General features: G+C 48.9%; 1 protein-coding gene across 6 annotated transcripts; it reads right to left on the minus strand.

Moving 5' to 3' along the window:
- Positions 1-24,242, minus strand: mindy3 (MINDY lysine 48 deubiquitinase 3). Of its 6 annotated transcripts, XR_014123997.1 has the most exons (16): positions 23,307-24,242; positions 22,876-22,955; positions 22,231-22,291; positions 21,340-21,537; positions 20,703-20,754; positions 20,229-20,343; positions 19,855-19,928; positions 19,414-19,493; positions 18,911-18,981; positions 15,943-16,023; positions 8,323-8,395; positions 6,406-6,478; positions 5,489-5,576; positions 4,829-5,143; positions 4,398-4,469; positions 1,001-1,125 (listed from the first exon to the last, which is right to left on the minus strand). XR_014123997.1 is itself a non-coding variant. In XM_027010800.3 (15 exons), exons 1-15 carry the CDS (start codon positions 23,395-23,397, stop codon positions 976-978), a joined length of 1,353 nt encoding a protein of 450 aa, XP_026866601.2. In that variant the 5' UTR covers positions 23,398-24,241; the 3' UTR covers positions 1-975. The 6 variants fall into 6 exon arrangements, 5 of the variants coding, with proteins under 5 accessions (XP_026866601.2, XP_026866602.2, XP_081571322.1 ...); XM_027010800.3 differs by lacking the exon at positions 4,829-5,143 and having other exon boundaries at positions 1-1,125; positions 21,346-21,537; positions 23,307-24,241; XM_027010801.3 differs by lacking the exon at positions 4,829-5,143 and having other exon boundaries at positions 1-1,125; positions 23,307-24,240.
- Positions 24,243-25,292: the final 1,050 nt, after the last annotated feature.

Raw genomic sequence — 25,292 nt, forward strand, 5'->3', positions numbered from 1 at the left:
TTGAAGACAAAAGTGTTTATTTTGGTGAGCCATTAAGGTTGGAATAAATAATGTGTGCAAGTGTTTATTCTTCCCTTTGCCTCAGGCAGATCAAATAAATAAATAGGAGGCAACAGGTTACTACCGTCACAAAAAATAAAAAAAAAGAAACAAACAAAAAACCCAAAACAAAAACAACTGGTAGGGGGAATTTGGTCCCATCCAAGTTGAATTTCCACCAGTGTCATGCCCTCCCCTTTGGGTCTGTCTGTCTCTCTCTCTATCTATCCCACTCTTTCCATCTCCTGTGCACAGTATTGGATTTGTAGTGCATTCCTTTGTAAGCCTGTCTGAGATGAACCGGACTGCTCGCCTGGTTAGGTAAGTGCTGTGGAACGTTAACCCCCCGGGAGCCGTAGCACCAGACTGGGCACAGTGTGGCCTTCACAGTCTCTAGAGAACCCCCCCACCCCACCCCAACCACAGTGCCAGGGAGTCAGCTCAGTATCCTTGGTTAGCTTTTTTTTTCTTTTCTTTTTTTTTTTTTTTTTTTTTAAAAATAATGTAGTAAACAAAACAAAAAAGGTAGAAAAACATTAATACCTGCAAAAGGAGCAAAAGTTTGGTGTTGCTGTGAAAAACTGAAGCGACACAACCCCTCCCCAAATAACTCTTTTGTTCAACATCAGGGCTTTTAGCATTAAACAAAAAATTAACCCCCCCCCCTTTTTTTTTTTTAATGTACAGGCCAAATAAAGTATTTAAAAAAGAATAAAATTAAGAACACGTAAGCCAGTGCGAGTCCAGTTGTATGGTCCCTGTCGGGTCTTTAAATTAGTACAAGCACTGAGCAGGCCTACTAAACCAGTAGTGAGGAGAGTGTGTGGGGCCCAGGAGGGCATGGTGTTCCTGAAACAAGCAGAGCCATGCAGCCAGGTGTGGGGCGGGGCAGCAGGCGGGGCAGTGCGTCAGGGGGTGGGGCTGAGGTGTGAGTGCCTAGTTGAGGGAGGGGGATCTCTCGGTGGTCCACAGCAGCTCTACGTAGGGCCACTTGGTCTGGAGGCAGCGTTTGATGGGGGTGTCGTCCGTGCGCACCATGGGGTCTTCGAAGCCGAGAACGAGGGCGGTGCCCTCAACGTAACTCACCTACGAGAGAGAGAGAGAGAGAGAGAGAGAGATCAGTACAGTCAGGATTGGGTGAACACAGCCTGTGGTTACTGATGTGCTGTAATTGTAAGTGTGGAGCAAGGGGCACTGTTGAAGAACGGTGTCTCATTAGAGGACTTGGCCTCCGGTGATGACATCATAAGACCCGAGGCTCTCGATGGCTTCCATATGGGGGCCCTTAGAGCCAGAGTGGAATCTGCCCTGTCTACTGTATCACGGTGACCAGGAGTACTACCGGTGTGTGTGTGTGTGTGTGTGTGTGTGTGTGTGTGTGTGTGTGAGATTAACCGGTGCTTCATAGCTGAAAAGCATCATGAGTGTTTGCATGTGTTTACATTTACACTGACTACATTAAAAACATATGAGTACATTTGAGTTCACATGCATACGTGGAATGCCTTACATGCAACATCACAAAAGACCATATGTATATGTAACCTGTCCTGTACATTGTGTCATGGCGTGTCTGCGTGTCACCTCCGAATTTCATGGTGACGACTGACCGGGGGGAGGGGGGTCTCCATGGTCCACTGTGAAGTCCGGGGCAAGGACATGCACGGAATCCACCCCCCACCCCCCCGCCCCAGACTCAAGGACTCAGATCCTGTTCAACTGGGAACAATCTAAATCATTCTGACCGATTTAACTTCACCAAACAGACAGCGAACACATTTTACTAAGAGTGTAATTACTAACATACTTAGGTGGGGAAAATGGACCCTTCGTGTATAACCAAAGCTGGTAAAACTAGCTGACACTCCCGGCCCAAGTCTGCCTGTAGGGCCACAGGACTTCCCCTAGTGGTGGATGCGAGCCCGTGGCTTGCTTTGCGATGCCACTTGGCCGATCATGGGGGACTCCTGTGGGTTCCTGGCTGCCCTCTCCCTGACCCTTCGCGGGTCTCCCTGCTTGTGCGTCTTCGTCCGCTCTCTGGCTTCCGGTTAACTGCCCATTAAAACAAATAAACATAAACAAACAAACAAACAAATAAATAAAGGCGACGGTGCCTCCCGGGTCCGAGGCAGCCCGGGCCTGCCGAAGGGATTCGGCGAGGCGGGAGTCTGTCAGCAGCCGAGGGGGAAACCGTGCGGGGGGCGGGGGGTGGGCGGCGGACACCTCCCCCTTCGTTCGCTTTTTACACGCCGTGTTAAAAGGAAGGTTAGAATACTGCCCCCCTGCCAAAATGGGCTTGACATGATGGAGGAAGGGCTGATCGCGGACATGGGCATCGCCGTTGCCATCTCTTTAGGAGGCGGAGACTGCAGGTCAAGGGTCAAATCTATGGCTGGGAACTGTCAGGAGTTCTCTGCTCTGAAGCACCGAGTCTTCCGCTTCCTGCATGAACATGCTTGTCCTGGTTGTGTGTGCGGATCTCCATCTGGTCAGTGCTGGATTTAGTTAAAACGAACTGAGGCAGCGTTTACTCTCACCGAGAGCGAATGAAGCGTCTCAGAGAGCTGCGCAGATTTCACGCGTTGCGGGAGCTTTAGTGTGGTGTGTAGACAGCTGTTAGCCGGAGTCATAATTGGCCCAGCTGTGTGTTTGGCTACGGGTCCCTTCTACAAGTAAGGCATGCCGTTTGGTCTGGAGGCAAACAGAGACGTGTGCTGGGCGGCCGTGTGTTAACAAGAGTCAGTTCAAGACACACCGGCCAGTCAGCCTATTGGGGTTGGCAGGTGCTGAAAAAGTTTGTGACCCCCGACCCCGACCCCCCCACACCAGGAGCCTCCAACATCCACTGCCACGGTCCATCGTGACCGAGCGTCCACGAATCCCCCACCAAGCGAGGGAACGTTATCCTTGGCATGCGCCCGACTCCTGGGCACCTGAGATATTGCAGCGTGAGTTCTGAGAAGTGCGACTTCCCACCGCGGAACCAAACGGAACGGCGGCCATGGCCACGGAGACCCTTGTTACGGCAGCTGGGCGCTTTCATTTGCTAGAGGAAACACAGCTGTCTCGGACTTTGACCGATTTTTCTCCTGCGGTCTTCATTTCGGTTGAGCTGAAATAACGTGGGCCGGAGCTCGTGACAGATGCGTCTGGAACGTGCACCTTTCGAGTTTCTTTGGGGGGGGGGGGGGGGGGGGGACACGGCCAGGGTCTGAACGTGAAGCAGGGCCCCCGTGTTTGGCGCTCCTGAAAAGCAGCAACACTGCTCCGGCCATTCAGAGGATCTGGACACGGTTAAAGGCTAGCAGTGCGGAAAGCTCCACAACAGAGACTGTCTGCTTCACTCGCTCACCAGAGAACCAAGGACCCCGAGTGCGCGCGCACGTCTCAGACTGAACGCTGCCACATTAGGAATCTAGGACGGTCAATCTCTCGCACTTCCTCTGGAAGTCAAAGGTGACTGTTGGAGACAAAGGTTACTTGATGGACACACACACGGACACGCCAGGCAATGTGCATTTGCGTGTGCGTTTCTCCTACTCTCAGGTTGCCATGTGTTAATGCTATTTGCGTCTTTAGAGGGACGTGTATGGAAAACGGGAAATGGCTCACTGCACCAGGCAGGGGAGGGGAACCACTTAGCTACCGGTGACAGTAAAACCCAGGCCAGATGAGGATCCCAGCCTGCACGACACCCACACTCCCACTTTTGGGACATAAATTAGCAATATGTAGAACATGCTTGCGTCATTGTAGAGTAGGGATTAGGGGCTTTGTGACTGAGTTCCAGATCTTTTAAGGACAGCCAACCTTAATTAAAGGCTGAAATAAACACACCATTCTGGACCACCAGTGCGGAGGAGTAGCTGAGTTATTAATTACTGAACTACTGATCTATCCACATTTCTACTCAATGGCTTATGATACAGTGCAACCGATTCTACGTAAATCTCGGAAATTAAGGAATTAAATTACTTCGCACACTGCGGATGTAATTTGATCAAAATTGTTTTCTTTCTCTCCTTCTTGAAGCTGGTCAAGTTTGGTTCAAATTTGAGATGGCAGTTTTAATAGCTTTTATCTTGCATTCAAGCCAGTGGTCTGCTGGGAAGGCCTTTGATTACAGTTTAATGATTAGGGCCCGCGGAGGTCAGCGGCGTAGCGAAGGGATCGGATGGTGGCGTCCGAGGCAGGCAGAGGCAAGTCAGTGCCATAACCGCAGTCGGCGTGTCGTGGATGAGACGGGATAACGGCGTCTGGTACCAACCTGCAGGGTTACGCGGCTGGTAGAAAGCACTGGTGTGTAGGCATTGGAGAATAATGTGTGTGGGTGGGTGTATATGTCCATGGCATGTTACCTTCTCGTCGTGGTTGGACTGCTTCAGGCCGTTATAATGATACACAGGAAATGAGTCTGGAATCCCCGTGTCCTGCAATGGTAAGAAGGCACGTGAGAGTGTGTGTGTGTGTGTGTGTGTGTGTGTGTGTGTGTGTGTGTGTGTGGTGCACTTTTTTGTTAGGACTGAAGGATGATCTGATTTCATACTAAATTTGCAATTTAAAAAGGACACAGTTTGCAAATGTGTTGTTTCAGAGATGAGAAAACATTGGCAGGGGAAATCATTTGTGTCTTTCGGTAACCACCAAACGAGAAACAAAAATGGAAAGTGTAAGATTCTCTCATTCCAGTTCTCTCACTACTTGTACCGTGATCTACAATGTTGTACCGTTTAACATCTGTTACGCGTCTATAATCTTGCATTTAATGATTATTTAAGATGCTGATTACTGTGCTCTCATAAAGGAAACCGTTTCCCCTCTTGTTCTGGGTGGAGACTGAAGCTCCACTACACATCCAGAATGCCCACATCTGCTTCTCTGCTCCAAAACACGGCTGGAGCGCCTCTGTTGCCCGAGCGATGGCTCAAAGCTATTGCGGTGGAAACGGCGCGGCTGTAACGGGGAGCTCCAAACCAGCATGCGGTCGGAGGGGTGGATGACCACGGGGTTCCACGCGTGGCCGCTACAAGAGGCGTCTGATACTCCCTGCCATGAACACACTCCTCTGTCTAGTCCCCTACACCGTCTGCTTGGGTGTGTATGCCTGAAAAACAGTTAGAAGGATTGATCTGATGCTAGATGGAGGTTTCCAATGTAATCCCCTAAAGCCCTTATTAAAAAAAAACAAAAAAAACCACACACCTTCCTATCCTATTCCCACCCATTAAAGACATGAGGACACGCAGGGCCAAGGGAACAGTGACAGAATCCTCCTGTTTAGTCAGTATTGCGCAGCTGTTACAGTTACAGCCTTAATCACTTTCAGCAGCTTGGTGATGTGTCTGTGTGTGTGTGTGTGTGTGTGTGTGTGTGTGTGTGTGTGTGTGTGGGGGGGGGGGGGGGGGGGGGGTGATGAGTGACAGTGAGTCTCTCTCTGGGTCTGGGGTACCTGATCAGGGAAGAACTCGAGCAGGAATGGTCCCAGCAGAACTATTCCCAGACCCTCAGGATCCAGTTTACTCTTCATCAGATTCACGCTGTTTAGACAGAAACAGGACCGAGAGCCTATGTGCGCGCACGTGAGAAACAAAGACCATTGCATGCACACCTTTCAACTCGTCAAACAACAGACCCGTATGTCTGGCGTGTGCAATGTCTAGGCTGTGTAATGTCAGTGTTTATTCTTAAGTGCTCTCTTTAGGCACGGAGGTGTGTGCGCCTGCATGCACGCGCACAGAGACATGATGTAGTGAACGATGTTCAGGAATTGTGTGCCAAAGCCTAAATTTAACCATGAGTAATGCCTGGAATCTCACTATTATTATGGCAAAAATAAGCCTGCTGTGTGAGGAACAGAAAAGGAGATTTCCTTTTTAAGGGAATAAGGAGTGCAATTCTACCACACACACACACACACACACACACACACACACACACACACACACACACACACACACACACACACACACACACACACACACACACACACCATGAATAAAATATCATACTGATAAAGGCCAAGCTTGTTATTCAGGCATGTATGGTTCTAGAAACAATAACCTCAGTAACCGGTGTCACATTCTCATGGTCTATGGTGATCACTCTCATTTTCATGTTCCTAACAGTAGTGCGTGTCAGGGTCCGGACAGACCATGTTTTGGTAAAGCCCAGGGGTCGGATGATTTTTATGATGCTGTGCATTGTTTGTGCAGTCTGACTTCACTAAATCATCATTTTCTAAAATTATATCCCTTGTGAGGACTGATTCTTGACTCAAAACACTCCCTTGCTTGGTTCCTGGTAGAGGGGTGGACTTGTGCACACACACACACACACACACACACACACACACACACACACACTTACTACTCGGGCTCGGAGACGAGATCTAAAGCCTTCATCACGTCCTCTAGCAGCGTGTCTGGAATGAAGCCGTTATCTGGGGAAGGGGGGTAGATATTAGTCCCACTGCTGGGGTAGCATGGAGACAGACCTGTAAGGTAACAACCCACGGTCACTCCTAAGCCATGCAGCCGGAGACCACACGCACACGAAGAGCAAACCAAGTGAACTCAAGCACACAATGCATGTTTCATAGCCTCCTGCCTCAAAACATAACCCCTACACCACCTGCCTTCAGTGTACAGAGCACCGTGTTGTCCAGATTGAGAGGCTGATGGAGAGGGAGAGAGAGAGAGAGAGAGAGAGAGAGGAGAACAGGCACGTGGTCATCCATGTTTTCAGCTGTGAGTGTGTGTAACAATATAACGTAGGCAAGCTTTACATATTTGGCTTCCGAAATTATTTTCGTCTGCCTGCAATATGTGGGCAAAACATCCCCCCCCCCCCCAAACTATGGGCGGCATGTCGTCGAGGTCTGCGTGCGCACGTAGCCCACTCCAGCAGATAAGCACGGCGCCCTAACGCGTTTCCAACAGCCTCTCAGTCACACTGGATCTGCGGCCCTGCCTGGCAGCCTGCCCTGCCTTACAGGCATCACTTGACTACTTGACCTCTAGTTATTACTGTAGTAAATTTGTGGAGTTGGCGGTGGTCCGCACAGACGTATGCGTGAACATTTAATTCCTGCTGGAGGCGTCCTCTGCTGGGTGTGCGTCTGTGCAGTCCGGCTAAATAAATCCTCTTTTACTTAACGTTTCCGGGTAGGAGCGTGTTAAGTGTGTGCATGCGCACAAGAGGGATGCAAGAATGTTGTTTACCATTTGAGACATTCCGTCTTTGACAAGCCGTTGAGACCGAAATCGTTCCGGGTTTAACTCGCAAACGTGCATGCACGCACGCATGCACTTATCGTGATCAGAACGAGCCAAAGGCCCACCGTGGTTTAAGAGTGTGTGTAAGTAGGCAGGGGCAGTGGTTTTAGGAGGAAGGTTAAAGGTCTCTTCCACCCCCATCATTCAGTTCGACTTCTGCCTGTGCACACATCCCTCCACAGGGAGCTCCTGTACCGAGGCCTTTACTACCGCCAGCCATAAATAACCAGAACTACCAGAGAGCGTGCGACCTCCACTCACCAAGATCCCCAAACCAGATACCGACAGGGCATGGCCTGTCCTTCCCAGGAGGCGGGGTAAGACGATCATCGGACCGGACGGAGCGCTTTCCGAGGGACGGGTGGTGAACCATCGGGGGTGGGGGTTTAGCGCTGGAGACCCCACAGCCATTGTTGGTACTCTGTCTGTCTGGACAAGCCATTCCATTTGGCTTGGGAGTTACATGACATGTGAGCTACACGAGGCGCTGGACGACCCCCCCACCACCGCCAAAAGCATGGTACTGTGAAGCTGAGGTACAGGACCTCGCTGAACACAGGCGCCACGCTCGGGAGAAGAGGATCGGGGTGGCTGGAAGGAATGTGTGAAAACTTTGGATGAACACACAGATGATGAAGGACCTGGATGGACCAGCTGTAACGTTTGGGGTGGCAAGAATGTGCAACACTATGTAATTATGTTTAGGGAAAGTGTGTGTGTGTGTGTGTGTGTGTGTGTGTGTGTGTGTGTGAGAGAGAGAGTAGTAGCAACACACACAGTGCTGGCTCTTCTCTCTATTCAGTACACCACAGAGCAAGCAAACCAATAAGATTCTCCTTCCTGTGTGCTGCTGCCCTCAGGCTGTATCGTCCAACCTCCGCCCATCCAACCGTATGACCTGCCCCCCTGGGCTATCTTGGTTCACTGTCTATTGTTCTTCCTCTCCAAAACACAAACCAACAGTGCAGTGGGGGGGGGTTTGGGGAAATGTCCTTTGCAATAGCATTACCTTCCGGGTCAAAGGTCTGGAACACTCTCCTGGCCTGTTCTGATGGCGATTCGGGGGCTACCAGAGACATCTCCTACACACACAGACAGACAGAGAGACACACATTAAGCTGCAAAACTCAACAATTCAACACTGGCCACTGTCAGCTGGTAAGTGAACTGCTCAGCTCTGTCACTGTTTAATCTTTCTGATTAATGTCATCTGCATGAGACACGAGCCAAGCTTCCCTCCAAAGAGATCTGGTGAGTTACGATGCATTTACGCACAAAAATAACAACATCTTATGAATGGTAGTCAGAGGACCCATGAAACATCTCTCGCACGACAGACACAAGAGGCCGAGTTTTGCGGTCATAGCCGCTCTGGGAGGCAACGGGAAACTGCCGTGGCCCTCCGCGGCCCGACACACACGTTCGTTCATGCGAGCCCTAGCCTCCGTGTGACACACAGGGACGTGTGACAGGAAACAAAGCTTTGAGAGAGTTTCCACATGAACCAACCGATACAAGTCACCATAGGTTGACGTGTAGCAATACACAGAGTAAACTTACAGAACGCACCGTGCGCATGCGCCTGTGTGTGGCGCCAGGGAGCAATAATTAAGTACTGTGTGTGAGCTTGAAATCAACAATAGGAACATATGGAGTTGATGCAGGCACAGTGCATGTACGTGTTTGTTTTTCGGTCTTCAGCAGCTTAGCCGAAGATAAACTGAAGATAATTCGACCAAACTGTTGTCACATCTGCAATCAAGACTCAAAGCACTCAACTCCTCGAAACCAACCCCCCCCCCCCACCAAAAGAAATCTGATTATTAGCATGCAAGCCACTCGTGCGGTGTGCATGTTCAGAATTACACTGTCCTATCACTGTTCCGTCCACAGCAGTGTGCTGCATGTTCATGTTTATTGCAGGTGGGAGACTGATGTAATTCTGTAGAGATCTGGGTGGAGTGTAATGGGGTTGGCCCTGAACCGTGTGTGTGTGTTTTTATTTTATTTTTTTTAGATAGATAGATAGAGAGAGAGAGCCTGGTAGGCCTTCCGCAGGCCTGGGTTCAGTTTTGGCCCCCCCGAGCTGCACCGCGCAACCCTCTGCTGGTCTACAATATATTTCTCTGGGTGCTGTGTGTAATGTGATCTCAGTGCAGGAAACAATGCTGACCTCACAACAACCCACCCCGAGTCTCACTTCCCCGCTCCCCAAAACACACACACACGCACACACACAGAGACAAAATTAATTATTAGAGGGAGAGCCTGAAGATTACAGGGTTACTGCATTCCCATGGTCACCAGGGTGACAGTACATGAGGTTGCTCGTAGGCCAGCGGCAAAGGAAAACACTGACGACTCCAACTACTGAATATTACGTCGCGCACGCCATCACTGACCAATCAGGATTGAATCCTCCCCGGCGAGATCGACTCTCCCAGTGGCCAGCCGCAGTTTGTCTAATTACGGCACGTTTCCATCCCCGCGGTCACGTCCTGAACGCGAGACCCGCGGGGTGAAGGTAGACGGCGGACGCACGAGCGCGCGCACGCGCGAGAACGAAAATAAACAGGGTGCGTGTGTGCTCTCCCAGCATGGGTTCAGTGAGACATTCACAAACAGCTGCTAATGTTTCATAAAGAAAATATACTAATATACAACACAAACTCGGGAGAAGAAAGGAGGAGGAACTGCAAAGTAACGAAAATAAATGAGACGAAAAGAGGAGACTGCGGACCAGCTGGAAGATGTTCCCCAAAAGCGCGCGCGCGCGCGCACACACCTCCCTATACTCAGGAGAACAGCGGGCACTTAAAATGAAATAAATGAATGTCTTGTTTGAGGCCAGCTGTGAAAGTGAACTCTCATTCTCCCGAAAAGATATGTTAGTTTTAAAACGTCCGTAAAATCACGCAGCTCGTGGGTGAACATTCCAAGTGGAATAAAGACGGAGAGAAAGAATGCAAGAAAAGGGGGAAGTAGAGAGGACAAGAAAACCAACAACTTGGATGCATTATGGGTATATGAGTGTGTGACAGACCGACGGTCTCTCTCGACATTTCGGGGAAAGCCTGCTCCACCAGCCGAACTCCATTTGCTCACACTCAGCCTGTGAAACATCGCAGACAGACCGAGCAAATGGTTTAGGTTACCTCTGGATTTCTGTGAAAAACGGGGGATACTAAATCAGGACGCATTCATTTACTTGGAGTTTAGTCAAATCTGCTATGAATGTTTCATAAAAAACAACCCCAAAATTCCGTGGCGCTCTCCCAGGTCTTGTGAGGATGTAGTACCGCAGTGCTCCACGTTGGCTGTAGCGGTGCGGTAATTTAACGTTCGCGTACGCGGCCGCGCTAGGGCGCTTCCTCCCATGCGCCGTCGCAGCGGCGGCGGGGATCGGGGTTGTAAATTCTGCGTTCCCTCCTAAGCGATCGCCTTCACACTTGGCGCTGCCTCGTCTGAACGCGAGAAGCAAGCCTTTATTCAGAACGGACCGGTTGGGAAAACTCCGGTTTATCTTTCCCATTTCATAACCCTCTCAACTGAGCAGCCTGTGGTCGGATCGTGTCCGGCAAACCTGGGAAAAAAGGCTTCAAAACAGCCAATTTCAACCACGAATTAAACGCAGTGTGGAGATACTGAATTCTACCATTCCAGATTAGTTTTTTCTTCAAATCCCCTACAATGTACCATAAAATGACCAACGAAAAGTACTGTTAAAAAAGACACACACACACACACACACAAAAAAAAAAAAAAAAAAAAGTTCTCTTCCACTCCTGTTTACACAAACACTCCAAAACACCACAACCAGACCTTTAATCAACCCTGCAGAGTCAGCATTAACACACACACGAATTACAGAGTGCTGAACCAGGGCCTCAGGGTAGGATGGTGCCAGCCAAGCAGAAAAGTGCCAGATGTGGACAGAGACAGACCTGCAGAGCGGTTGGACTGCGACAGACCTGCAGACAGACTGTGCTATAGGGAAACACAGGCATCCTAGACAGTCAACGCACCATCCTCTACTACACTGAAGAATTTACCATATGCGCACACACCCTGTCTTACACAGAAAGGCCATGTTACCTTGTCATGTTAAAGAGAAAAGCTTTCTGAAGCCTGTAATTAACCTGGTGTAGTCCATTTCTCTCTCACACACACACACACACACACACACACACACACACACACAGACAGACTGAGTGAGCACACAGTTGAGTTGACTGTGAAAGGTGATGTATGTCTGAGAACACTAAAAGAGGAGGTTCAGACCAAGATCATAAATCATAAACAGCCTGAAGACAAATAAACAGTGCTGGGGCGGAGCCTTAGGGGTGTCACCAGGGGGAGGCATCCTAGTGGGGCAGGTTTAAGAAGGCACGGGGTAGCCTGTGCTCCGAGAACTGTACGTCTCACCACTTATCGGAAAGGGAGGTTGATGTTCCAAACTAAGAGTCTGGAGTCCATTATTTTACACACACACACACACACACACACACACACACACACACACACACACACACACACACACACACACACACACACACACACACAGGCAATAGGAACCGAGGGGCCACAGAAGCAGATCAGAGAGGTAGGAACCAAAGCCCAGCCAACACAATCTGATGACCGAGCCCCAGAAACACCCCCCCCCCCAAAGGGTACACATGGTTTTACAAGACAACAACAACAACAACATGACAGAGGACCAAGAAAATGGAGGACTGGAGACAGACACACACAGACCCCTACCCTTTAATCACCTTGTATTGGGCACCTACGTGCAGAGACTTGAAAAAATAAAGGGAATGTAAAGAGCAAGTCAATAAGGTGGTCAAAGTGGTCACACACACACACACACACACACACACACACACACACGCCTGGCATCCATCAGAGTGGTCACAGACGGACACAGACAGGTCTGGCGTCCTTTACTGCTGTCTTCAGGCTGTCCTCGGCAGGAAATCTCAACAGACTTCAGACAGGCCAATGCAAAGCAGACCCAATACTGGCTTATATTTCCTAATACAAGCGTTCAAAGCAAAGCTCTTTGGTGATGTTTGTGCACAGGCGTGTGCAAGTTAGCCATAAAAGGTTAGTTAAAACAGTATGCATGACAACGCTTGATGCAAGATATGGCGTGTGCGCCCGACGGATTTAGCCTTTTCGACAGGTCTGTCATCCGCACGAGCTCCGGACCGTTTTGACACGATCCAGCGCTCATCATGACACGCTTTGGTTTTTTTTCCCCCCTCACGCCACTCTACCGTGTCGGGAACAGAAATCCTAAATGCGGTCTGGCGGCCAGCTCTGTGCATGCGCTCGACAGGGACGAGCTGAACTGGGCCTTAAGCTGAAAACGTACACGTACACACACACACACACAGCCTGATATTGCAGATCCGGGACAGTTGGACACAACTGTCCCCCACCCTTTGAGATGGTGTGACTCGGTAAGGCTTGATCTCAACGCCTGCCCCGTGGTCTCTGCCTCGGCGGGATCGCTGCCACGGTAACCCGACGCCTGGCCCGCTAACGGGAAAGCCAAACTCCATTATCGAGCGCTCGCTTTAGAACCTGGGACAAAAAGGGGCATCGCGGTCGGTGAGCCGGGCGGGGCGGTTGAGCATGAGAAAGCTCTGCTCCTTCTCGCTTTTGTCTCGCCTGTCCAGACACTGTCTCCCTCCCCTGTGTCACTTTCCGGGTCCGCAGGGACTCCGGCTGGGTTTGTTTGCCTGTTCTCCCAGAGTGCAGACCTGAGCTGAGAGAGGCGGCTGAAGAGACTATTGTTGGCCCTTAAGAGGGGATGTTGGGTGTTACAAGACCCTTGGGTGTAGGGGTGTGTGTGTGTGTGTGTGTGAGAGAGATGCTAATGCATTACAATGGAGTAAAGAAAGAGGGATCAATATCAATCTGTTACGCTGGGAAAAAGGGATAATACGACACTAACAGATCAGATACAAGCAAAGCAACGACTAATGATATGACAGGGGGCACACTGTCTCCTGGAGACCTGCAGTGCGTGTGAGGACAAGGTGCGCCCGTACACACACACACACACACACACACACACACACACACACACACACACACACACACACACACACACACACACACACACACACACACACACACACACACACACACACACACACACACACACACACACACACACACACACAGGGGAACTCTGCATCCATGTCCTGCTCTGCTCTTCAGTGGAGAGTGTGGGACTGCGCTCTCGGACTCTCCTCTCCCACATCCAATCAGGTGTTGACTGATGCGTCTCAGCCACAGAAATCATAGCCAAGATAGTGCTCAGTGTACCCGCCCGCCCGCCAATTTTATTGTGTGGCCTTCTTCTGAACATCCTTAGCTTTGAGCAGGGGACCATACAGCGGAAAAAGTGCTCCCCTTACACTCAGTGCAGTCTTTCTCCCCCGTCTGTGTGTGCGCGCGCGCGCATATACACAAGTGATCGCAGGAAACAGCATAGATCTAAACCTACCAAGAGAGATGAGTGGAGAGATGGTAAACTCATCTGAGAGAGATGGGATGGGAACCTCATCAAGCTTCAAAAGAGCAGATAGCATAAACCCCCAGTGGGGAGAGGAGACCTGGACACAGTGGTGCGGGGACTCAGAGCGGCACCATGACTACAGGCCTGCGTGTGCCCGCAAGCACGCGCGGCTGCGTATGTGCACATCTATGAGTCTGCATTTGCATTTGCACGCGAGTGCATGCATGTATGCAGGTCTGGAGTCTGCTGATAAACAGGAGGCCCCTGGCTCAGGACACACAGATCACATTACCCTGCATTATACGGCTATATTTACAATGCCATTGCGTTAAAAAGACCTATTCCATTACACACTGCCCTCAGGGTTTGTGTGTGTGTGTGTGTGTGTGTGTGTGTTTCATTCAGCCTTTGGACCTGCTCCATCTTTTTTCTAGCCAGATCATTCCTTTGGAGTCTAATGTCAGAGTGTGTGTGTGTGTGTGTGTGTGTGTCTCTCTCTCTTGGGACGTGTGTGAGAGGTCATTTGCGCATTGTCAGGTGCTTTGTGTGAGTAAATCAGATAAGAGTGGAACACAAGCCCCATTACAGGCTAAAAGCAGGAGGCACAGGAGTGACTGTCCACTAGGAGACTTAAACCCCGCCATTAACGAGGCTCTCGCGCTCTCCCTCACGTCCACATGCTCTCACCCGGTGCTCGTTGCCGTGGAGGCATGCCAGGACACGGCCCTTCCCCCGGCATAACCTGTCCCCCATCCTGGAGCGCCCAGCCGGCCGGTCCCGTCCGCACCCGACGCCCGAGAAGCGACGCGGGGTTCGGTCGTGAAAACCCAAGGCGAACGTTTCAGCCGCTCCTCCACCCGCGGCTCCGCACGGCCTCACGGGCTGGGCGAAGGGAGGTCGGATGTCAAGCCACCTGGTTTTAATTTGCCCCTCGTCCAACTCCTTCTCCTTTTCCACTCTGAAATAAACAGGCTAAAACCCTTAAAGAAAGAAAAAAAAAAAAAAAAAGCTCTTATCTTTTACGCATTCACAGGCAGCCTTTGAGGGGCCCGACACGGCAGTGGTGGGGTCCCAGGGAGGTCAGGGGGTCAGCGGGCGGGGGCTCAGTGGCTGCATCCCGGGGGGGGGGGATAACGCTTGCGAGGGCCTGTCTGGGGCCCCGGGACACGCCTGCGGGGGCTGAGGGTGGAGAGAGCCAGGTGGCCGGGGGGGGGGGGGGGGGGGTCTCGGAGCTCTCCAGGAAACCTGATCAGCTTTTCTAACGCCACAGTCCCAGAGCGGCTTGGCTAATGCCAAGCCTACACTCGCCAGCCGCTGCGAGTGGGTGTGGTGTGTGCGTCAGGTCTGACTACTTGAACATCAGGGCATGACCCTCAGGGTACAGGAAGCGAGCGAGCGAGACACCAGATGAAGATAAGGCACAGACAGTAATGGCCCACTAGACAGTAATTAACGCTTGCCGTCAATCTCTTTTCTCCAGGTGGAAATCTTTGACAAGAACATTTCCCCCTTTAACAAGGAGCAACACACACACACACACACACACACACACACACACACACAGGGGAGAAGCGTGGGCTTGCCATGAACAAGCTGCTAGCTGCCAGCAACCCGCGAGAAGGGGCAGGACTGGTGGGTGAAGGAGGAGGTACAGACGTGCGCATGGACCTGCTCGCCGCTCCCTCAGCACCCGACCCCGCTACCACCACACAAACCAAGTCAGGCACACGCTGTCGTCTGCCTCGTCACATCCATTCCGCACGACCACAGTACAACGTGCCTTATAAGTCCAAAAACTCCCCCAGTCTGCCCTCATCTCCTCCGCTTTCTCTTACAAAAACAACGAGAACGCTGCATCTATTAGCAAGCACATTCCTGTGGCCTTCAGGACCATCACGTAAGGAAATGAGAGAGAGAGAGAGAGAGAGAGAGAGAGAGAGAACGCTGTGAATGAAATGAAGCGCTGTGGATGTGAGAGGAGGCGAATGTAAGGGAAAAACAGACTGGCATCTATCCCCCCCCCGACCTCTGTGGGTAGTTCGATAAAGCAGAGGAGAGAGAGAGCGAGAATGCGCACGCGGGTCCTTCTGGCCTCACCTTGCCGAAGAACACAGAGAGATGGGTCTCGCTGCCGAGGATCCATATAGGGAACTTTGGAGATTTGAGTAACGATCCAACCTGCGAAAGGAGAGGGAGAAAGGAGAGTGAGAAGAAGGGGGGGGGGGGCCCAACCTCCATAGCGATGATATGAGCACGGAGGCGTCTGTGCTCTGGAACAAGAGCTGCCACGACTGTTTCTTTGATTGGTGAGCTTAGTATCGGCCAAATGTTCAGTTGCGCGCACACACACAGACACCTGCATTATGTTGGTCCATGAGTTAATGTTTGGAATATGGAATCCAAGCTAATTTTGTACTGTGTTATATGGGCCCCATGTCCATTTGTGGCCAGTCTGGCGGTATTCTGTACGGAGGGGGGCAGTTTTTCTGGGTGGTTGGGCTTCAGCCCAGCTGGAGTAAGAGGCACCAGGCGAATGGAATGCCAGACTGCTGAACCGTTCAAGGTCGATACCCAGGATGTAGGCGTGAAGAAGAGGAGGAGGAGGAGGAAGATCTCAGTGTGTCCTCTGCGCATTTAAACCGCAAGATATGAACCGTACAAGCACGGAAAGGGCGGGCTCCTGTTTGCAAAAAAAGCAGACCATATAAAACCTGCAGAGTTCTGGGACGACTTCTGACGCAGAGGGAACAGGATTAATGTGGAGAAAGAGGAGGAGCTCTCGATCCACAGCATCCCAGCGGATTCCAAACACTCCAGGTATAAGTGTGTATTAACACTTCTATGCGCCTCGACCAGGGTCATGAACCACACTCAGGCGTCATATCCAAGAACAGCTCCCGGTTCCAAAATCACAATCCCGTTCCAAGGGGTGGCTTTTTTAATTATTATTTATTTTGTTTTCAAGGATTCAGCAGCTTGGGAGATGATATATGAGACACATTCTGCTGAATACTTCCATTTACGACAATCTCTCTGAACCGGGCCCAGGCTCCTGCAGGCTGGAATCCAACCACTCCAGTACCTTCATCACTCGACAGCTAGGCATTAAACCCCTTATACACACCCAACCCTCCCCCGGATCTGACCCGCCCCCATTCCACCCCTGTGGTTGATGGGTGAAAGACTTCACGGATATTCCGATGGAAGCTCGGATGCTGCTAAACATGAGGCGGATATTCCGATGGAAGCTCGGATGCTGCTAAACATGAGGCGCTACATTCCAGTGGTCCGGTGGTCCGGACGGAGTGGGGCTGCTTGTGTCCCACCACTGCACTGCAAGAGGTGCCGCTCCAAACAGAAGCAGCTCTCAAAACACACCGCTCTGCTTTCAACTTCCCAACGCTGTCCTCAGGTTATGACAACACGCTCAGGGGAGGGCAGGCAAAACCTGCGTGTGGGCCCCTGGACCCAGGCTCCCCAACCATCTCCTGGCAGAATATGGACAGCACCAAAACGAGACCAACAACGACTGAATGAGCAGAGGACAGCTTCAGCAGTTATATAGACACATTTCTGGTGGGAAAATCGGCGACTACGAGTGGACCGTTCCGGAACAGACTGGAACTAGGGATGTGGGAGCGATCTCTGGGCTATCCTCCAAACAAACAAAAAACAAAAACACGCACCACCCAAATGAACCAAAAGTACTCTTGGGAGCAAGTGTTTACGCTTACAAGACCAAACACTGGCTGTAATTGACATGGCATTGTACACCATTATATTCTACATACTACACTCCACTCTGGACATTACCTGTAGCGTACTACAGTCACTGCAGCGACGTACCTGGTTTACCCATTTGTCGGCTAGCCCTGGACCTTTTGCTTCAAACTTTGAGCAATAAAAGTTCAGCACGAAAGCTTTTTTTTTTTCTTTTTTTTTTAAACCTTGCAGTACTTGAAATGCACATGCATATTCTACCTCACGAGCTATATGCCTTTTTTTGTTGTTGGAAGAAACGTTGGAAGTGGCCACACTGCATTGGGGGATGCCATACACCAAGATGGCTCTAGATGGATACTGGAAATTCTGGCCAGGGTTTTTGTCGCCATCGGGGTGTTTTTGGTATACTGGAAAAATTTGTCTTGGTCACATTTCTGTACACTACATACCAATTTGGCCACAGTGTGTATGAGTAGTTTGTAGCATTATGAATTCAGCTACTGTCTCTGAAAGCCTGCCTAAGCTAGTCTGACTGGCAGCCTGGTCAGCACTGCTAATGACACGAAAGAGGGGACTTTTATTATGCTGTTTTTACTCAGTGTCTGCTAAGGAGGAAAAGTCACTTCTACTACAGGCAGTGTTCAGTATATTATGTTGCCATGGGAACGCATCTTTTCCCTCTAAATGTGATTAGGTCTGCCCCAGTCTTCCTCATTCACAAGAGTTTTTTTTATTTTTATTTTTTTAATTTAATATTATTTTTTTTAAAACGCCACTTTAGACAACCCAGAAATGATGGCGGTTTTAGAAGTTCTTTTATAGTAGGAGCGATGGCATGAGTGATTAAATTACTCATTTTTAACTGAGATTCAGCTCCTTCAAAATGACTCCTTTCATCTGGTATTTCCATTACTTTGGCTCTTGTGGTTGGACTACTGTGGAGGAATTTAATGTAATTTCATTTTGCAGTTCATATTGTAAAATTTGAGTTACCAAATTAACTGGAGGGCTTCGGTTCTCCAACACAGACTCTGGCACGCTGGGCTTCTGGGGATACAGTTCAGTTCTGACTGCAGTTTTATGTAAAACCCACAGCAGTTTAAGCGGAACATAATTCGAGAGAGTCCATCATCATCGTTAAGCAAATAAACATCATTATTTTTATTATTAGAACACGATTTGATCACCATCTAGTGGTGTATTTGTGCATGAAGATAAATGCATCATTTCTCCCCCTCTTCCTCTCTCCCTCTCTTCCTCTCCCTCGTGTGTGCTCACAAATGCAGCTCCCAACCACAACAAAGGCATGCAGCATGGAAGTGTGTGCTGGTGTGTACTGTACCGTGCAGTACCGCAGCGACTCCATTAGTGTCAGAAAGCCAACAGAAGCCTGCTCATGGATCCCATGGAGCTCTGGGAGGAATGAGAGCGAAGCAGACAGAGATCACCATCTACAGATGTAATGAAATGCTTGATCCATGTTCATTCAGTCAACAAGATATCACAGACCAACATACAAATAACCACCATTTGACATTTCAATCTGTAGCATAAACCTGCACAATTAACACACTGCAACGCAAACCTGTTCAATTAAGACACCTTAACACAACCACAAACCCAAACAACTAAGACACCTTAAATAATGGAGGTATATTATATGCAATGACAGACATTGGAGCTTGCCATGCACATAATCACATTACAGCCCCCTAGCGGTTAAACCTAAAACAGCAAGAGGAAACAAAAACAAACAAACATCCAGAAGGCAATGACAAAGCTCCACCAGGCGACATGCTTGGTCACGCACTTGCTGAAGGCAAAAAAGGTGGAGCGCGCGCTTACTCATTCCGGAGCATTCCCTGTCCCCGTCCCAGACGTTGGACACGGCATGTCCCGTCACCAGCAGGTTGATCAGGCTTTGACTTCAGGACGGGAGAGAAAGAGCACGATGGAAACAGTACTGTGAACCGGCACTCGTCGTGTGAGGATACAAGGCACGCCAGCAGACGCGGACCCCTCGCGGCTCGGTTACGGAGGGCCAAACGCACTTAACGCTGACCTCTAGTGGATGCGCTCGTGTTTGTACGTGTGCATTAAAATATGCAGACGAGCCCACTAGGGCCATTTCTAAACATATCTACTTATCTAACTATTAGACGTCTTAATTTTTCATTTGTTGTATGACGTGCGACATGATTTAAAGAACTAGTTTTCTTTCGCATTGCTTTGGTGTGCCGTGATGTCTTATATAGCGTGAAATCTCAGCGCCTGGGCGCGCCGTACCTGCCGTGACCGTACACAGGGTCGATGAGGGGCTCGGTCGAGTCCTCGATCTCGTTCTTTATGTTCTCGATACCCTGAGAAGAGTGTCAGACAGTCAGAGCACCATAAGAGCCACCGTAACTCGCTGCGGGTTGCTTCCAGAGAGCAGCTCTGCTTTTGGCGAAAGTGAAAACATGAGTCAGTAATAAGGTGTCAAAGTGTAGAGGGTTGCGTGTCCTGTTCGGGATTCCCTCTTGGAGGCGATTGTGGGACACCACTTTTTTTTTTTTTTTCGACTGATGCTTCAGTGTTATTAAAAGATGATTCAGGTTTTTAAAAGAGCCACGCCCAAGTTAGGTGGACACGTCAAAGTTGTAAGTCGAGGGTACATTTACCTTTGTAAGTATGACAGAGTACAGGAACAGCAGGACGCCAAATTTATTCCTCCAGGTGTCGTACAGCGAGAGCACGGATTCCTTTAGCTCGGCGACAGTCTTCAGCGTCCTTTTACTGGACACAAACATACCGACGCACATACAGAGTTTTGGACTTTACGTTTTTGACCTTCACATCAATGTAACCACAGTTCAAATCCTCAGTATGGTCTTCAACGCTTAAAAGACGCATTATATGAACAAAGACAGGAGACACACAGCATAAAGGTTTGGAAATACTGCTCGTACCCAAGAGATAATTCCTTAAGATGACAAATGTTTCCCTCCTAAAAGACGGCTCAAAGAACGGCCTGTGTGAGGCGTGTCAGCGTGAGGTAAAGCGTGTTAACACCGTTTGTAGCCTGTGGAGTCAGTCATTCTCTGGGTGTAGCTTTGTGCGGTATATTCGTGGTAGAGTTAATAGTGAGCACTTACTGTACCATGCTGTGAAATCTCTCAAAGCCAAGCTCCTCAGCAGCCAAAGCAGCTACACACACACACACACACACACACACACACACACACACACACACACACACACACACACACACACACACACACACACACACACACACACACACACACACACACACATTACACTGAATTCCATTAGATGACACAAAGTCAGTATATTAAGATTTTGATTTTCTGACTGTTCTTCTGTGAAAGCCTGGTCTTGCACTGTGGGGTTTCTAGACAGCACACAGACTGTGCTGAGCACTTTAGAATCCACGCCATGCAGACTTACATGCACTTACTAGTGATCATTAAGACAAAGAGACCATTTGAGTTATGTTCTCAAGAGGGGTGCTAAATCGTCACTTTACTATGAAATATTACACCAACTGGAACTTTACACAATTACCAACGGTTTTTAAAATCTGCCTTATGTATTTACAGGCAATAACATTACCAAATGTAGGAGATTTTTCCTAGATGGTTTTTATAATACATAAATAACCCAGTCCCATGTCTGGACGCTAAGCTGGTATTTCAGAGGACCACGCCGTAGTGCTTAGGGTGGGTACACTGTGAACGGTGCTGGGAGGCAGGGCATGCTGGGAGCTCAGACCCTCACTAGGCAGCTGCTGCTGGGCGTCGGCGGGCCGGCTGGATTCCGGCTCCGGGGGGCTGTCCGGGATGTCTGTGACGTCCGACGACCCCTTGCCGCGAGCCCACGTGGCCAGGCAGAAGCTGGCGCCCCGGCCTCCGCACGCCGACTCCAGGATCTCGGCGAGAGTGGAGCAGAGGGCTGTGCGCTGCTCCTCCTCTGAGCAGACAGACAGAAGAGTGCACATCATCGCGTGCACCCCACCACTGCTAGAAAGCTAGGCAGCTGAATGTCGTGCTGTTAGTCTTTGTAAGAGGTTCGCACAGGGCAACATTCTATTCCAGTATTAGCCACATACCTTGAGTTGTGATGGCACTGCTCCTTTGCATTTACTGGTAAATGCTCCCTTGCATTTACTGTCAAACTGCATGTCATTGCTCTCTACCAGCACAGTGTAGAGAGCAATGATAAAGTTCCTTCCATCTGTCCATCCATATTTATGGCATTTAGCTGCTGCTTTTATCCAGAGTGACTTAGAATAATGACTGAATACAACTTGAGCAAATGAGGTTTAAGGGTCTTGCTCAGTAGACCAACACTGGCCACTTGACAGTGGTGGGCCTGAAGTGGCAAATCTTCTAATTACAAGTTGAATACCTTAACCACTGAGTGGGTTAGATACATCCATCCATTGGAGAGGTGAGAGAAAAAGAACCACTAAACTCTTCTGTAAGGTGTTGTGTTTTGTAGATATGTGAACAGTGCTGTAGCAAACACCCTATATATTCTTGTTCTTTATATATATGCATTTACACTCTTCCCATTCTCAACACTGCATCGCATGTCGCTGGTCTGAATAGAGCCCCGCCTTCCATTATAGTCACACCTGGAGTGATGTGCAGAAGTACATACCTGAGACATCTCTCCAGTTTGAGCTCTCTCTGTTGAACAAGATGTTTTTGAGCAGGAATGCCTGAGGAGGAAAAACGGTTTTGGAGAAGGAGTGCCAATATGAAACCACAATTCACACTGTAACCATCATCGTATGACATCCTATCCCCACATTTCCTATTGAGGCAAATGAGTGTTAAATAATGTGTATAAAGTCACAATGTTTGGCTGCTATCATCATTTATTACAAAACTTTAACATTAACAACTTTAGCAATAGTAAACCATGAAAATAATCTAAAAATATTGAAGTGATTAATACCATTATTGGATCACTACTCTGCTACATTTGAAGTGATTTTTGTTGAAGACCCATAATCCACCTGGAGGGGACTATGACGAGCTAGATATTTTATTTATATATATATATATATATATATATATATATATATATATATATATATATATATATATATAGTATGGTGAAATTGTCTTCTGTAGACAATCCCTTATCCCATTAGCTAAATATGATTAAAATTGAATAATGATGGTTCCTTACAGTACATACTCCAAGCAAGAGACAGACACGTTAAATTAAAAGGCATTTGCTATATTCCAGTAAAAACGGCATATGATTTAACGGTAAGCTGACAAGCATAAAAAGTACCTGCACAGGTGCGATGACAGCACATGGTCCCCCTTCAAACTGTTCCAGTGCACTGCGTTCCGTCTCACTGAAAACAAAGCCTGCAAAAAGGAAACACACAGACACACACAAAAACCAAAAACGGTTACTAATCGGTTCACATTGTCACAGTTCGCTTCTAGGTCAATCCCCTCGCTGGTGAGCTACTGACGCTGCAGTTCTAGCGAGGTCCATCACTAAGCACACACACTCTCGCCCAGCTAACCTCCGCGCTAGAGATAACGCTGCAGTGTTTACCCCGAACACCTTGCGTAGTTAGTGAAGTGCGGTCCCACCAATCCGAAACATCTTAAGAGACTGTTTCACGTCTGGTTGCTGAGAAAGTGTCAAGTTTATGGGTCACTGCTGACAACCACAGCGTCGATTAGCCCGGAGCTTGGGGGTGCGTTTACCTTGGGTCCACCTGCGGAAGAGAGATGCCGACACGCCGGTCGACTGTTTCCCCCATACTAGATCCACAACGTCTCTGTTCAAGTCCGACATTTCAGTTTCCCTTGGTTTTCTTCTTGCACAATTTCGATCCGCGCATACATACAAGCAAACTCGTTCCGTGAGCTAGTTAGCTAGCCACCGACCGCAGCTACGACATGCAATGCAGTCCGCACGTTAAGCTAAACAGGCAGCGGCTTTCAGATCCGCCACTCTGGTGACATCGGCCACCGAAATCTCACTTAGCCAGGCGGCTGTTACGCTGAGCCTGATTACTGACAATAAGTGCTCGTAGGTCTGTTTCAGTTTGTCGCACAGCCAGCTAAGCTATGCAAGCTAGAAGACTAGCTGGTTAGCCAGCGTTAGCTGGGTACACGGTTACTGCTGTATAACGCCGCTTGTACGCACAGTCCGATGCTGCTAGCTAGCCTAGCCTTCGCTAACTAAATGAATAATGGCTAACGCAGCTAGCCAGCCTTAGCTAGTTAACTGTGTTTGCGCTCACAGTGCGTCAAACTGTAGCGCAGCTAACGAATTTTCGCTAGGTAGATTCGCGAAGTGCTATTTGTGTAAGATAACCGAACTAATCCATCAATCCGCAGGTAGCGAGCTTAACGCTAAATGAACGAGTCAGCTAAACTGAGCACTGTAGTGCAAAACAAAACCGCCGTGCTAATCGTTTCCTCCTTGTGTAAATAAATCCAATAATATAGATTTGCCGATAGCAAAACATTTGGTTTGCAAACTAGCTAAACCTACCCATATCTAAAAAAAAAATAAAAAGCGAAAACGATTTAGGCAGTTTTTTTGTCCAAAACAAATGTGCCAAGTGTTTGGTTGGCTGGCTAGCTGGCTAGCTAGCTATACCAGTCATTTTAGCTAAGCCACCCGCTCAGTTTATTTACTACGTGCGCTCAGTGACGTCATCGTATACGGGATTGGTTCAAATCCGGAACGTACCGATGACGCTGGCAGTGAGAGACTTTCATTGGCTAATTTAAACATCACTCTCATGCTTTACGTTTTCGCGGTTCACCAGATTGTGTTGCTATAAAAGAGAGAACGGACATGGATATCTAAGAGTGCACCTGTCCAAGGTTGAAAAAAATGAAGGAAATAGATTTCTCATGTTAGATTAAGATAATCGCTATCTGACTGTTTTATATCACGTCGGATAACTGAACATTTAACAGGAATCACACACAATGCACACAAACCTCCAGTTAAAAAAAGCCATACTTGCTGTGAAAGTGCAACATTAGGGTAGTGCCAATGGTAGTTTACATGTCATGATAACAGGCATCTGTTAAGGAAATCTGACAACTCTTGTTTATTAACGGATTTAGTTGTGAGTGGGCCTGTTACAGCAGGGAAACAACGATGTTATATGAAACCTACACACTCGTCACACCTCCACAGTTAGGATTCAAGAACTGTCTTTTAATATATGTGCACAAAGAGGATAACATGTAGGCCTATCATTGAGCAGTTCACTCATCAAGAAGTTCAATGGGACAGTGGTTGATGTACTTTACTAGTAATCAGAAGGTTGCCAATTCCCACCATCGGCACGTTACTACATGTTACTAATACTACTGTTGGGCCCCTGAGCAAGGCCCTTAACCCTCAATTGCTCAAGCTGTATTAAGTCATAATTCTAGGTCGCTTTGCCTCAGCTAAATGCTGTAACTGTAAACTGTTCAATAGAAATACCAGGAGGTGGCGACGTTGCTTAAGTAGTGATGCTCTGAATCACTTTATTGAAAGGAAATGGGACGTCTTGCAGTCACGTTTGTTTGGTCGACAGGGGATGGTTAAGTTAATACCAGAAACAAGCACCAACAGTCCTTATTAAGTTGCATCACGTATTTGAGCACATTTGTATCCGAGGAAGGGTATGAAGACACTGTACGGCTGATTTTAAATCGCCTGTTGAGCAACAACGTTTG

Source organism: Electrophorus electricus, chromosome 1 (assembly GCF_041902795.1).
Source record: "Electrophorus electricus isolate QZ-2024a chromosome 1, ASM4190279v1, whole genome shotgun sequence".
NCBI lineage: Eukaryota > Metazoa > Chordata > Actinopteri > Gymnotiformes > Gymnotidae > Electrophorus > Electrophorus electricus.